General features: G+C 42.7%; 1 protein-coding gene, 1 long non-coding RNA gene and 1 pseudogene across 2 annotated transcripts; 2 read left to right on the top strand and 1 right to left on the bottom strand.

Annotated features, from left to right (window-relative positions):
* Positions 1-2803: 2803 nt before the first annotated feature.
* LOC145486531 (uncharacterized) lies at positions 2804-7321 on the top strand. The gene is made up of 2 exons (XR_014049301.1): positions 2804-3263; positions 4120-7321. It is a non-coding gene; the product is annotated as an uncharacterized LOC145486531 (long non-coding RNA).
* LOC145487842 (uncharacterized) lies at positions 5287-9700 on the bottom strand. The gene is made up of 3 exons (XM_081466634.1): positions 9562-9700; positions 9034-9243; positions 5287-5432 (listed from the first exon to the last, which is right to left on the bottom strand). The coding sequence occupies exons 1-3, from the start codon at positions 9698-9700 to the stop codon at positions 5287-5289; spliced, it is 495 nt and encodes a 164-aa protein (XP_081322760.1).
* Positions 9701-10902: 1202 nt separating this feature from the next.
* Positions 10903-14757, top strand: LOC145487840 (uncharacterized; annotated as a pseudogene).
* Positions 14758-15216: the final 459 nt, after the last annotated feature.

Raw genomic sequence — 15216 nt, 5'->3', positions numbered from 1 at the left:
AGGAAATCACATTGCCTATTTAGATAAATATTATTTTGCTATTCAAAAGTCGAAGTTGATCTTCAGCTGCCCACATTATGTAATCGCGCATGTATAGTCAATAAATTATGATGGCAAATTGTTATTGGCTATCCCGTTTAACGAAGAAATGGCATTTAACTTTCACTTTTATGAAATTTGGATTAGTTGAAAACTTCAGTCCTCGGGAACCAAAAGGAACTTAAACTAACAGCTGTCTATAGCAAACTGACCAACTCGGCCCTCACGTCCTCATACGTCGCTGTTTTTTTACCCTGATTTGGACCAGAAAAGAAAGCAATTTCGTCTGACTAAAATGATAAAAAGAATACCTTAGTCAGTAGAACCAAACGAAAATACCAAACACAATAGAAACACGGAAACTGCTCTCTATTTTAGTATTAGGTCACGTTCACACTCTTCGCCGGAGAAATTTGAAAACGCAACTTTATTTCTACCGTTAGGCCTACTGTATTCACTAGGGAGTTTAAGCAACGACGACGACGACGCCTAGTAAAAAATGAATTTACATTTTACAAACGAAATTCGCGATTGTCTAGATCTGTTAGGTACGCCAATGGCTCTAAAAACGTGCTTAAGCTAAATATGTAACGACGGCGTTCAGTTCCAAATGGAAATTCGAAAAATCAGCCGTCGTCGTCCACGTTCCGTAGACGGCGCAGAACTTGGTCATTTCACGTTCTTGTTTTGCAGAGGACGGCAAAGAAATGTACAAAGATTTATAACGCTCGTTTACAGCTATTACTCTGTTCATTAAACTTTTTGTTTGGTGACGTTCTCGTTGCCGTCGTCGTCGTGGCTTTAAGTTTCCTAATTAGGGAGTTTACGAAACCACGACGCCCACGCCGAGGACAACGTCGTTTAAAAAATGAAGTTATATTTTACCTACGAATCTCGCGATACTCTTAAGTCATTTACTTTGTTTATCACTGTCAAAACTACCGCAGAACTAAATCAGGAACACAGCGATAAATTTGAAATAAAAATTTAAAAAACTAGCCGTCGTGGTTCACGTTCTCTAGACAACGCAAAATTTGGTCATTTCTCGTTGTTGTTTTACAGAGGACGGCAAAGAAATGTACCAAGAATTATAACGCACCTGCACAGCCATTGTACTGCTCATTAATTCTTTTGTTCAGTGACGTTCCCATTGCCGTTGCCGTCGTGGTTTCGTAAATTCCCTAATGTCTTCACGAAAACGGAGTTTTTCGAAAACGACGACGTCACGATAGTGATGTGATTACGCTGCCCGAGTTTTCCTATAAATCCAAAATGACCGATGATTGTTACGTTCTTTCAAATTTCTCCGACGTAATATTGACGGAAAACATTTGATGCGTTTTCAGAGTGAAACTTTCCTTTTCAGTAATCATTCAGTACCAAGAGAAAATAATCGGAAAAAACAGAACTTGGTTCTGCTTTATGCGACGCGTGGCGTTTTCTTATAAGATCTCACAGTAGCCCAAATTCCGGGCCAAACTTTGAGTAACTGCCAAAATTTTGTCTAAAATCCTTTCCCCAAGCGGCCACATGATTTAAGAAATGGTTATACCCTCCAAGCCTTGACAAAATTTGCATGCGAGTAACATCCGTGATTGTACTGATGTAAGTTGTATGTTAATGCTGGTTTCAAAGTCTAAATAATCGAATGGAAGACAAAATGTTCCTGTAAGGAACAAATTTCGTAACGCAAAAGCTTTTATCGGTCCTCTTGTGTTCGCGGGCTATAAATCATATATATAAACATGGACGTGTATCATTTAGATTCTTCGTCTAATAAACCTCGCCGGCCTGAAGATTTCGAGCTCGAACAAGTATCAGTGTTTCACGAACAGCTCTAACCGTTCGAGCGAATGTATTGTTTTTCAAAAACGAGTGCACAAGAAGTACAAAAGGTGGTGGGCAATTTCTACACCATTCTGCTATTGTCACATCCTATGCGACACATGGGGCCAAGGAACAATTAATAACCGTACTGCTTTTAATTTACACAGGAAGAGAAAGACTACATTTGCCCATTACTTCAGTTTAAATAAAGATTAACTATAAGTTTCTTTTGGCGTTAATTCTCGGCTCCATTTAGTCTATTAACGCAGGATAAATTTTTTTTCCTTTGGAGGCCGGTACCTAGACAATAACCTAACTTGTAGCATTTTAAAGTTCACTAACATTTGGACATAATTCCGGTATTTCGCTTCATTAGACTGTTTCCCTGAACTGAATCGAGTTTTATCCTTACAGTTCTTCCTTTCTGAAACACGCAATGCAAATCCAGGTAAATTACGCCGCCGAGGCGGGCCTCAGTAATTAGAAAAAATGGCTTTTCCTATAATTAGCCGGCAGCCCACTCAGCCTAATTTATCTACTACATCAAGTGTCGAGAAATTATGTCAGAGTCACGCAAAAGACATTACTGAAGTCTTGTAAAATCCGGGTTCGAATATGCGATTCCTTCACCGGTCAGTTACGAACTTCTTTGGTAGAAAATGAGAGAAAAAAAGTGGTGACTAAAGAGAAGCTCAAGAGGTCGTGAGAAAGACTATCAGCAAATATTTGCATGCCGAAAATGTAGAGTTGTACGAAAAATGGTGATTTATTCCAGTTTAAGGGTTTTAAGTGTCCTTTGGGTTATTTTAATCCACTTTTCCAAAAGAAATTCCTAAAAATTGACAGCTCTGCGATTGTTAAATAAATGACCTTTTATGGGCGAATTGTCCTTTTTATTTTTTCGAAAATAGTAACAAAGCCAACAGATGTTCGGTGAAATGACTTAATAATTGGTATATTCCAGCTGCAATTAACTTGTGCACAATCATAATGCTTTTTCCTAATTAATAGACGGCATTCCTAATTAGTTGATATTGATCTCACCATGTTTGGTAAACTTTTCAAATTGAAAACAGCTGAAACTGCACATGAAATGTACTTTTATGTCACCAAAAATAATTATAATATACATCGAGAACCTTAAAAAGGAGATGTAAAAGCACAGTAGAGCAGTGACTCACCCCGACTCAGCCATGGACTGTACACACCCATGTGTCATATTTCTAATCGCTGTAACATTGGTTCTTTCTGGATCTGTTGTGCCAAGTGATGCTTCTTTTCGCAAAATTCCTGAAGGGAGAAGAGAGGCGAAACAGAAAATCTCTGGTAATGTCAGAGCGGCTTCTCCGCCGCTGTACAACAAACCCCCAGAAGGAAGAAGGAGGCATAGAGTTGAGGTAAAGACTTTGAAACAAGTTTATTTCATTCATTCCTTTTGGTTGAAATATGCCCTTATTTTAGCATGCTTCGGGCAAGTAATTAAGGTACAAAGTAGTTTACGATGTGAAGTTTATATGAAATAGTTCATATATGAACTGCGGTTGTAGATGAAAGTGAAGAATGATCATCGCAGTTAATTTTCCAATTTAAGCAATTGGAAAGAAGAAGCCTGAAAAAAAATCAGGGCTTCAACGGGATTCGAACCCGTGACCTCCGCGATACCGGTGCGATGCTCTACCAACTGGGCTATGAAGCCACACATTGGGAGCGAGGTCAATGTGTGGCTTCATAGCTCAGTTGGTAGAGCATCGCACCGGTATCGCGGAGGTCACGGGTTCGAATCCCGTTGAGGCCCTGATTTTTTTTTTTCAGGCTTCTTCTTTCCAATTGCTTAAATTGGAAAATTAACTGCGATGATCATTCTTCACTTTCAAAGTAGTTTACCCTGATTGATTCTTTTTAAAAGCAATAACTGTTATTGTTCTGAAGACATGGTTTCAATTGTTCGCAAACAGTGGAATGGTTTCCTTAATTTGGCGATATTTATCAGTATATTTAAGTATTCTTCTTAACCCCGTGGAAGAACTGAAGAGTAAGGCTGTTTAACTGTGGCTTTCCTAGTTTACCATGCTTTTCCATTTCAGTTGTCGGTTGTTTCGTAAAATGTTGTCTTTGGGCCGGGCCAACCATAGCCTGGGTCGGGAGGCCAACTACAAACTTGAAGATGCGTCCAAAAGTCTGTGATTATAGGAGAAAAGTGAGTTTTTAATAGTTCACTGAGTAATATATTTGCTATTCGTGAATTTTCTGTAGGAAACATTTGACGCTCGATCATCCCGGCTGAATAATCCTTGGCAATAATCAGAGCTAGAGCTCGAGGATGGCGAGAGGGACCTCAGAGAAGCACACGAACAAGCATTAGTCCTACTCTGAGTAACAGTGTGAGGATACAAAATAGTCATTAACAACCTTTCATCAAAATCAAATTAAACTAATTGAGAATAAAACATCTGCCAATTATCTTCATTGAACTCATAATATATCCGCATTAATTTTAATTATTTGTCTGCGGACGTCATCTGTTCCGAGAAGCGAACAGTTTTCCGAGGGCGAAGCTCAAGGAAAACTGTGAGCTTTGAGAAACAGATAACGTCCAAGGACAAATATCCGAGCATATTTTCGCACAAAATGGGGGCTATTGTGTTTATTATTCTTCAAATATTTTTCGCAACACGCGCGGTTTTAAAAACTGGGGAATATCACTCGGATATTCCCCCGGTTTTGGTAATATTCAGTCACGTGACGCGTTTAGACCAATCGCCTGCGAGTGAAAAATTTGATGAATTTTAAGAGATGATTATAGCCAACTCGGCGTAGCTATCTCACTCACTCACTCACTCATGCCCCTTACGCCTAGGTGGCATGTAGGGCAGCAACGTACTCCCTCCACATCTGCCGGTCCCTTGCCATAAGCTTGATGCCTCCCCAGGTCTTCCCCATCTCTTTGATTTCTTTCTCCACTGTCCGTCGCCACGTGATCTTGGGGCGACCCCTATTGCGTTTCCCTTCTGGCGTCCAATGTAAAGCAGTTTTCGCAAAGGAAGCTTCTTGACGGGTGGCATGGCCAATCCACCTCCGGCGTCTCCTCATCAGGGTGGTAGCCATTGGCTCAGTTCTACATCGTTCAAAGAGATCTTTATTTGAGATCATATTAGGCCAGAAGATGCGTAGGATACGCCGAAGGCTCTTGGTGTGAAATGTGGAGAGTTTTGATAAATCCTTCTCTGTGAAGTGCCAACATTCTGAACCATACGGGAGAGTTGTGAGGACACAGCTGTGATAGAGTTTCAGCTTGGTACGAGTACTGTAAGTGGAGGAGCACCATACCTTATTCATCATGTTGAGCGAGTTTCTGACCTTGTTGAGACGGCTTTAGATGTCCAGCTCAGTTCCTCCATCTCTACTGATGATGCGGCCGAGTTAGGTAAATCTGTCTTTGTAAAGAAGTTCTTCATTATCAATCTGGACTGGTCGTTTGTTGGTAGTATTCAGTGCCATAATTTCGGTCTTCTTGCTGCTGATGTTGAGGCCAACTTGCTTTGCAAAGGTGTTAAGAGTAATTGCCACTAAAAATCAAAGAAATCGTGGCCACGGTCGAAAAATCGATTTTGCTCATAATTTGCCAGTTTGAAGGCCTAGGTAAGTAACTGAAGGAAATCAAGTTAGTTTTTTGAAATATCCAATATAACGGCAGAAATTCACGAAAAACGGTTATCGCACCGAAAGCTTAGATTTCACTTCGCGGTAATCCGAAATTTTACACTTTTCAGCTTTTTGCTACACAGTCGTTTACATCGCTGTGCAACGTTCTCAACTTTAAATGTATACATTGATTCTTCCTTAATCACGAGATAGTAATTATTTTTATTTCTTGTGTTTTCTGGCCGAACTGAGCCCCGATTAAGTAGACATACTCATCTAATTAATCAAAACTCAAAAGTTATGCAAATTCAGTGAGGAAAAAAGCTGACCGGTAGTGCTTCAAATCGTCTGATATTCTAGCAGAAGACAGTTCAGTCGATGAATTTTAGGCTTACGGATTCATTTTTGTGGGATCTACCAGCAATTTTGCATGAACGCCGATCAAAAATCGAGAAAATTGCAATTCAGCCCCTTTGAAATTTGCAATGTAACGCAACACGCTAGAATAGGTAAAAATCTTTTGTTGGCTTGAGACAGGACAATCAAAGCCTATTAATGTCTTTAACGTTTGAAACGCTTTAGAAATAATATTTAACTTAGAAATTGCCTGTAATAGCTAAAAAACACGAGTAGAACCAAACTTAATCGCTCCCTAACTCTCCCTGTTTTGTGTCACGCATGATACACTTGGCCGATGCTACAATCTTGGAAATGACAATCTGTGGCGAAGGTCAAGTAATTTATGCAGCTTCGGGATAAGTGACGGAGTGTTTGAAGCGTTCAAAGTATTTGCCCACCAGTTGCTCTTAGATTCTCTTTGCGTTTAGATAACTCCTCCCAGAAGCAATTCGAATCTGCAGGAGCAAGGATATTCGGGACGGCTAAAACGCACTGTTCAGCTTTCTCAAATAACAACGCGTACTGGAGCTTTACACTGCAATCCACGGTGCTACTATGCAGCGAGTACGTGACGGACTTGGAAGCTGCGTCAAATCTGTAGAAGATGATGGAGCTTTCTCCAGAACTCAACCTTCAATCGCTTTTTCAAATTATGCGATATTCGGTTATCAGTTTGCTTTCCTTTGCAGCTTCGTCCAGTACAAAAAGCCTACCTTTGCATTCAGCTCATTGATCGGGGTGGAAAAAGAGACGTCAGTATCAGTTTCATGATCAACTTGCAGGGCGAGAAAGGAAGAGAAAAGAGTTGAATTGCATTGATAACGCTGGGGTGGGGATGAGAGAAAACTCCTGATAAAAATTGCCTTGTTTACAAACCAAATTTGTGACGCCACGGTTGGTTTTCATTGCTATTTAGCACTGAAGCATGAAGCATTTTTGTAGCCAATGACATGTCGGTATATCTTTAACCTGCGTTGTGGTTTACACTTCTGAAAAAATTAGTGCTACCTACTCTTTATCATGCTTTATCATGTAGTCTTGTGGATCGTTTTATACCACCAACTACTGCCTCATTCAGTTGACGAGCCTTTCTTCGACCCTGGTTTAACAAGCTTTTCAGTTCAAATAAATTAACAAGAAATAATTCGAAAACACAAGTATCCTGTAAGATGTTGGATGTTGCAACAAGGTGGCCAAACGTAATTAAGCAAATTGCGTGTGTGCAACATTGGTGACATTCTTGCGCGCGTCAATTTTTTTTTCCTTGCTTCTAGTCCAGTTCTGGCCCTTTCTCTGTCACGAAACGTCGGGAGAGAGCCGAGAGAGAGGAACCCTCCCTCTCGACGTTGCGTGACAAGGAGAGGGCCAGAACAGGACTACCTTGCTTCTGGATAGTCATTGAGGGTGTGACCGTTAAAACTACGAAATTATTTATTTATTATTCCTAAAGTATTTGCTTACCTCGACTTCCTTCAATGATGAAAACTTTTAGCACAAGGACTGGCGTGTTGCTTTTTATCAGGTCAGACTGATTTTAAAGTACAAGCCAGTAGGTGCAAGTCAAGGAGGAATATGTGTTGTTATCATTGAGGAGAGTTTCTGGTTCTCTGTTCATCAAAGACTTCAGTCGTCACTGGCGCGCCTGAACCCACAGGGAAGAACTGTTCTGAATCTTCTAGTAAATTCACGGACTTAAATAAATTTCCATTTGCCGTGTGTGCAATTTCCACAGATCCTTGAGTGACATGAATCAACTTCTGGACCTGTACCTAATCAGGAGCCGGTCATGGGCTCCTGACCTAATCAGTGAGATTGTCGATTCCAGGAAGTTTCTCGGTTTCTCGAAACGCACACATTCGCCAAAAATATTCTTCATGTATGTCTCAATGCGATAAAATCTGAAGGACTTTTAGTGGCTTTTGATATTCTTGTTACACTGTATGAGCGGTATGACCGTAACTGCGTGCCGGCACAAATTCCACCGTATTGAACAACGAACTCGCGCGGGGCGTCTTTAACTCATCCAGCTTACTTCGATTCTTCTTTGATAAGTGTGTTGTTTGCTTGGTTATCGATACAACATTAACTTTTCGTGGGAATAGATAGCCTCCTACTGGCTGGCGACGGCATAAAGCTTGTAATCCCTAACATCGTTCCAATATGTATATACTATTGGGACCTTTTTTACTTCGTTCGGCGGGTTAACTGGGCAATCGTCTCTTATTAATGCATGATTTCGCACATCAACAACAAAGATCTTGTTATTAAAATTTGACTCATTTTGAACGGTGAAAAAATGGTTTCAAATTTGTTTCCCTTGAAAAATCGCTCGAGCGTGACACTGGGCAGCGAGAAGATGGAGAGTGCGATTTAAAAGTTTGGTGTTTCTTTTTCGCTTTTTTTTTAAACTCTTGTCGGCGATTTTTTTTGTAAGTTAAATACTACTTTTAAAGCTTTTCAAATGTAAAAGACCTTCATAGGCTTTGATTGTCCTGTCTCAAGCCAACAAAAATGGTCTTACCTATTTTAGCGTATTGCGTTACATTGCAAATTTCAAAGGGGCTGAATTGCAATTTTCTCGATTTTTGATCGGCGTTCATGCAAAATTGCTAGTAGATCCCACAAAAATGAAACTGTAGGCCTACAATTCATTGGCTAAACTGTCTTTTGCTAGAATATCAGACAATTTGAAGCACTACCGGTCAGCGTTTTTCCTCACTGAATTTGCATAACTTTTGAGTTTTGTTTTAATTAGAAAAGTATGTCTACTTAATCGGGGCTCAGTTCGGCCAGAAAACACAAGAAATAAAAACAATCACTATCTCTTGATTAAGGAAGAATCAATGTATACATTTAAAGTTGAGAACGTTTCACAGCGATGTAAACGACTGTTTAGCAAGAAGCTGAAAAGTGTAAAATTTCGGATTATCGCGAAGTGAAATCTAAGCTTTCGGTGCGATAACCGTTTTTCGTGAATTTCTGCCGTTATATTGGATATTTCAAAAAACTAACTTGATTTCCTTCAGTTACTTACCTAGGCCTTCAAACTGGCAAATTATGAGCGAAATCGATTTTTCGACCGTGGCCACATTTTTAGAATTTTCTTTGATTTTTACTGACATTTACTCTTAAGGCGCTGTGTCTTCTCTTGAATGTGCGTGTGGGTGTGTGATAGTAAGGCTGGATCATCAGCGTAATCCAGGTCTTCCAAGTAGGAAAAGGGTGTCCATCTGATGTCTCTGATCTGATCCTCAGTGGTGCGCTGCATGATCCAGCCCACAACAAGGTTGAAAAGCAATGTGGACATGGTAAAACCCTGTCTGACACCAGTGTGGACTTCAAATAAGATGTCACCATCACCAACACAGCAGGTTAAGTTGTCATAGAAGCTTTTGATGATCTCAGTAAGTTGGGAGGGGATTCCATACGCTCATAATATCTTCCAGAGGCTGTGCCGGTGTACGCTGTCGAAGGCCTGTGCAAAATCTACAAAGTTCACATAGAGAGTTCGCTGCCATTCGGTACTCTGTTAAATCAGCGTGAAAATATCATTAATACAACCCCTTCTTCCCCTGAAACCTGCCTGTTCCTCGCAGAGTTTAAGGTCCACAGCTTATGATAGGCGCTTCATGATGACTTTCGCTAAGATCTTACTAGGAGTGGATAATAATGTAATGCCACGCCAGTTGCTACATTCAGACAGAGCTCCTTTCTTTGGTATCTTAATGATGACACCCTGATTCCAGTAATCAGGGATTTCCCTTCTGTCCCATATGGCGTAGCTATCTACCATCTCATATCTAACACGCGCTCTTAGAATAATTGTTAAATAACCTGTATCACATCCGCCCTCTTCGAAAACAAACATCGTAGAAAGCATCTACTTTTTTTGCCGTTGACAATCGTGTTCCTTGCATAATAAAACCCAAAATAGCTGACTCGCCCCTGACGAGAACAGAGGAACTTGCACTCTGCATGTGATCTTTGCACGAGACCGTTCATGTCCTCGCGGAATAATCTTGCCGTAGTAAAAAGCTGATCACCTCCAGTAAAACGCAAATCACTGAGTTCAACAATTAACAACCGTGACACTTCATTAGAACACAATCGATCGATCAACCAATCAGGTTATTTTACACACATTCCGGAAAAAATTACGTGGCCTCGAACATGATTATCAATGCTGACACACAGACGCTCTTTCCGAACTTTTTATGTCAGCATGCTACGACTTCATGACATTATCACGATAAATTGACATCAAGTTAGACAATGGCTCCTGGTTAAAACCAATTCTTGCCTCATCAGTTTTCTCTCTCGCGCTCCCCTGAGAAAGTCCAACTCGCGCTTTTTATTCTCCAGCGTATGGTACACAGTAGACTGTTAATACAGCTGGAGCTGAACGTAGGTGAAGTATCGGCGCAGTATCAGCCAAGTATCGGTGAAGCGTTGGCGAAGTGACCGACACATTTCTCAGGACACTTGCCATAGTAAACATGATCCGAACATTTTAAGGCACATTATTATCAATACGCGCGGCCAAATGACAAACTGCCCTCTGTAAAACGCGCCATTTTGCGGGCCAAACGGCAATGCGCGGGCTGAAATGTATTTGCCGCCCTGATTCTGATTGGCTGCAGAGATGTCAAACAACTTCGCTCGGCCAATGAGATCCTGAGGATACCATTTCAATGTTACACTTGGCGCGAATATTTGTGGATGAGTTTGCACTTGCTCACTTTGTAGTTCTGTAGTGAACGATTGACGTTTGGAGGTTTTGAAGTCCCAAATTTTCAGCTTTTTTCTAGTCAAAACTCGGACCTAGACAACGAGCAACTGGATGAAATTGAGTAAAAAGCTCAAACGAAAAACACCAAGAAAACAAGTGAGTGGAGGAGTAAGAAAGTTAGAGAAATGGTGTCCTTTTATCCGACAATGCCCACGGAACAAGACTAATATTACTGCCGCGATGAAGACGCCCTTTTAAGAGACGACATGGAATCGACCAACGCAGCAGAAAACACCGAGAAGACTAAGAACTCAAGCGATTCGCTTGCCGCTATGATCGCCAACATGAATCAGACCATGGCGGCGATGGTGGGAAACATTTCCTCAATGGGAAATGCATTGAAGAGAATGCATGCTGACACAGCATCGCCTTCTAATGCTAAAAGACAAAAAATCACGACTGCTCGTTGCGATGAGCTCAGCGATGAGACGTCTGGGGATGAATCGGCCGACTCAGCAGATTCTAGCGCATCGCTTCAGGCCACTCGTGCTCAACAAGAGCCGGCGCCACCGAAAATTTTAAGCGAGGTCGAGGACCCCTCGACAAGCTTTTTCGGCAACATTAGTCAGAACTATGATGCCGAAGAAAAGACGTCTGAGGCCGTAACCGCCAAACTGGCAAAATTTGTCAACAAACGTTTCTCAGCTAAACTTGGTGACGGGAAGTACAAGGAGAAACTTGACAAATATGGCCGCGCATCAAACTGTGACAAGGTCACTGTACCAACAATGAACCCTGAAATTTGGGACAAGCTTACTCATCAGGCTAAACGGAGGGATCTCCGCGTAGCGGCCATTCAAAAGGCAGTCACGAAAGTTGGGGCTATCTTGACTGGCTCAGCCAGCAAAATTATGGCTACACTTGCTGACTCGAAAAACTCTAATATCACCTCAAATATGGAGGAACTTCTGACCTTCAATACAGATGCTATCACACTGTTGGGTCACAGTAATCAGAGTTTGTTCCAGAAATGTCGTTATTTAATAAGGCCTTGTTTGTACAAAGAATATAGTGCCTTGTGCTTGCCCACATTCCAATCACTGGGAAATTATTAGGAGATGACCTCCAGTCCCAACTGAATCAAGGCTTCGAACAAAATGTGGCGGAAACTCTCCGGGTGAACTCCTATTGAACTGGAAGAAAGTTCTACAGGCCCTGCACAAGTGTGATCTTCGCCTTTCCGCATCCAAAACGATCGTCAACCCTCAGTCCACAACGATACTAGGCTGGGTTTGGAACTCTGGCACTTTAAGTGCTAGCCCGCACCGTATCGACGCTCTTGCCTCGTGCCTCGAACCCGACACTGTCACCCGAAAGAGGTCACTCATCGGAGCTTTCAAGGAGCTCTCCCGCGTCATCCCAGGATGCTCTACACTCCTTGCAAAACTTGACGACACTTTCGCTGGCCGTAAATCTAGGGAGACTATTCAGTGGACAGACGACCTCCGTGCGACATTCCACAAGGCCCAGGCAGCCCTTTCTACTGCTCATACCATCTCGCTCCCCATCCCGAGTGATCAACTGTGGATGGTAACAGACGGAGCACTTTGAAAACCTGGAATAGGCGCCACACTGTACGTCACCCGTAATGACAAGTTAAGCCTAGCATGTTTTTTTATCGCCAAACTGCGAGGCTCACAATTAACGTGGTTACCATGTGAGGTGGAGGCCCTAGCAATCGCCGTTGCCACCAAACACTTCAGCCCATACCTGATACAGTAGCATCATAAGGCCTGCATATTGACCGACAGCATACCTTGCGTACAGGCGTATGAACAACTCTGCAGAGGAGAGTTCTCAGCAAACCCCCGCGTATCTACCTTTCTGTCTACCGTGAGCCGTTACCAGGCTTCTGTAAGATATGTATCTGGCTCCGCGATACTACCTTCAGATTTTGCCCGTCGCAATGGAGCTCCGTGTGAGGATGAGGCCTGCCAAGTCTGCGCCTTCACAAGACTCACCCAAGATTCTGATATCAGACGCACGTCATATTCAGTGGCAATGGGCACCTCCCGTTCACCAGTCGCACTGCCTGGTTGGCCACACAGTCGGAATGTCCTGATTTGCGACGAACCTACGCGCATCTACAACAGGGAACGCGTCCTTCGAAAAAGCTCACTAACATGAGGGACGTTAAAAGGTAGCTCATGTCGCTACCAGTGCCGAGGACGGCTTACTCGTTGTTAAGTGCAAGGAGCCTCTCGCTCCCACCCGTGAATACATTGTTGTTCCCCGGCAGGTACTAGAGAACTCTTAACCGCGTTGCAAATCCAGCTCAGTCACCCATCAAGTCATCAACTCAAGGCTGTCACAAAACGCTATCTGTATGCTCTAGATATAGACAAAGCCATAGGCCGAGTGACTCAAGCTTGCCACCAGTGTACCGCCTTACGTCAAACTCCGAAAGCGCGCGAAGATCAGTCAACCTCCCTTCCATCCGAGGCCGTTGGCGTTTCGTTCGCCGCAGACATTATCAAACGATCGAGACAGCTCATACTAGTGCTACGTGAATGCGTGACTTCTTTCACAGCCACGACTCCAGAAGAGGATGAGCAACACCACACCCTACGTGACGCTATTATCCGCCTATGTGTCCAAATGCGTCCACTAGACAGACCGCCAGTCGTCGTACGCACTGATCCTGCCCCAGGATTCAAGGCACTAACAGAAGATCAACAACTAAAGCATCACAGAATCACCATAGACCTCGGACATGCCAAAAATCGCAACAAGAATCCTGTGGCCGAGAGAGCGGTTCAACAGATCGAAAACGAATTACTCCGACACGACCCCCTTGGAGGCCCCGTGCCCCTTTTGACACTAGCAATAACCACAGCCAACCTCAACGCGCGCATCCGCTCACGTGGCCTTTCCTCTAGAGAGATGTGGACACAGCGGGATCAATTCTCAAACCATCAAATACCACTGCCCGACCAAAGCATCATCGTTAAGCAGAACGAACAACGTATCGCCAACCACACCTACAGCGAGAAGGCAAAGGCCCCCATCACGAGGCGCCGCCCGGCTAATCACATCACCGTCGTTGATTTAGTCTACCTCTTCTTTGATCGTAACAAGACAAGAGTTCGTGATCGCCATTTGGTCGTAGAAGTAACCGGCTCTTTCTGCAACATCAGAAAGTTTGTTGGCTCTCAACTTCGAAGCACATCTTACCGCGTGGAGACATCTGATTGCTACAGGGTCCCATCCAAAGTAAGAGACTTCCGATCATCAGCAGTCAACAGTGATACTGACTCCTTATCCGACGAAGCTCTTCCAGCGCAACCAGTACCTTCCCCTCCATCTCCACCCGTCATACCAAGTGCAATATCTACACCTACTACTCAGGAGGTTCCTGATGTGAACCTTCCTGCTGACCCATACGACCCCTGCCAAGACAATCCTCCTGATCCAGTTTTAGACTCCCCCATCACAGGCAATGACTCTGATACCCGTTCCTCTCCCCGTAGATCCACACGCGTGCGACGCCGTCCCGCACGATATGATGACTTTGTTATGGACCGTAATTAAGTTATGGACACAATAAACTCTAAGCTTTTGACTCTGTGTTATGAACTCCAACTATGCATCCCCTTGGTTCAAAAAACTCGATTTATTTTCTTTATAAATTTTATATCCGTTACTGTTACTTATTTGGATCTAACTCGATATTTGCCATGTACCTAAGGAACTCGTCCCCTTTTTATATAGTTTGAGAGTAGAAGAAAAGGACGCCAGGCCAGTACCGGACAGCGGTACACTAGTTATAGGCATGCGTGGCCTCGGCCCTCGTTCTGTTCTACTCATGTCTGAAAGTTCGCTCGTTCTGTTATCGTCATACCAGTTTAATTAAAGCCTCAGTTGTGCCACGAATCATGTCATCGACTTATCTCCTCTTCATTAACTGACGATGATTGAAATATACAGGTATCAGCATCCTCATCAAAGGAAATCAGTCTTACCATACGTATCATTGAGTAGTTGTGGAAATAAGAACCAATTTAAGAACCTAGATAGCCTAAAGCTACTGTAAATACCATTCTTATAAGAACCTATTTAGCCTAACTTGGAAAAATCTAGGTTCTTATATGTGGGTGTTTACTGTATAAGGTAGAGTTAACAGTCCATATCTGATTTATGGACCCGTAAGTTGAAAGAGGTAGAACTTGATTAAATATATGCCGTCTTTATTCGCTTAATTGCTCTTTCAAGATGAATACGAACATTAGCTATACTCATGGTTTCGAAACACTGGTTTTCTGTGAACTGGTCAATGGCAGAAAACCTCTTGGGAGGAATGTACAGTCTCCCTCCTCTGAGGGCTATCAGGTCATGGATTTCAAAACCCTTGTCTGCAAGGTACTGATCCCCTGTTTCAATTAGTTGACAGAAATCCTGTGTAAAAGAAGACGTCATCGTCACTGGATGCAAATTGTTCCAAGCCAAATTTTGATAGAGAGAGTCTTTGTCTCGGTATCCGGTCACTTCGTTCCATGGTCACTTCGTTCCAAGTCACTTCG

Source organism: Orbicella franksi, chromosome 5 (genome assembly GCF_964199315.1).
Source record: "Orbicella franksi chromosome 5, jaOrbFran1.1, whole genome shotgun sequence".
Classification (NCBI taxonomy): domain Eukaryota; kingdom Metazoa; phylum Cnidaria; class Anthozoa; order Scleractinia; family Merulinidae; genus Orbicella; species Orbicella franksi.
Note: the sequence above shows the minus strand (reverse complement) of the source record. Positions and strands in the feature narration are given on the sequence as shown.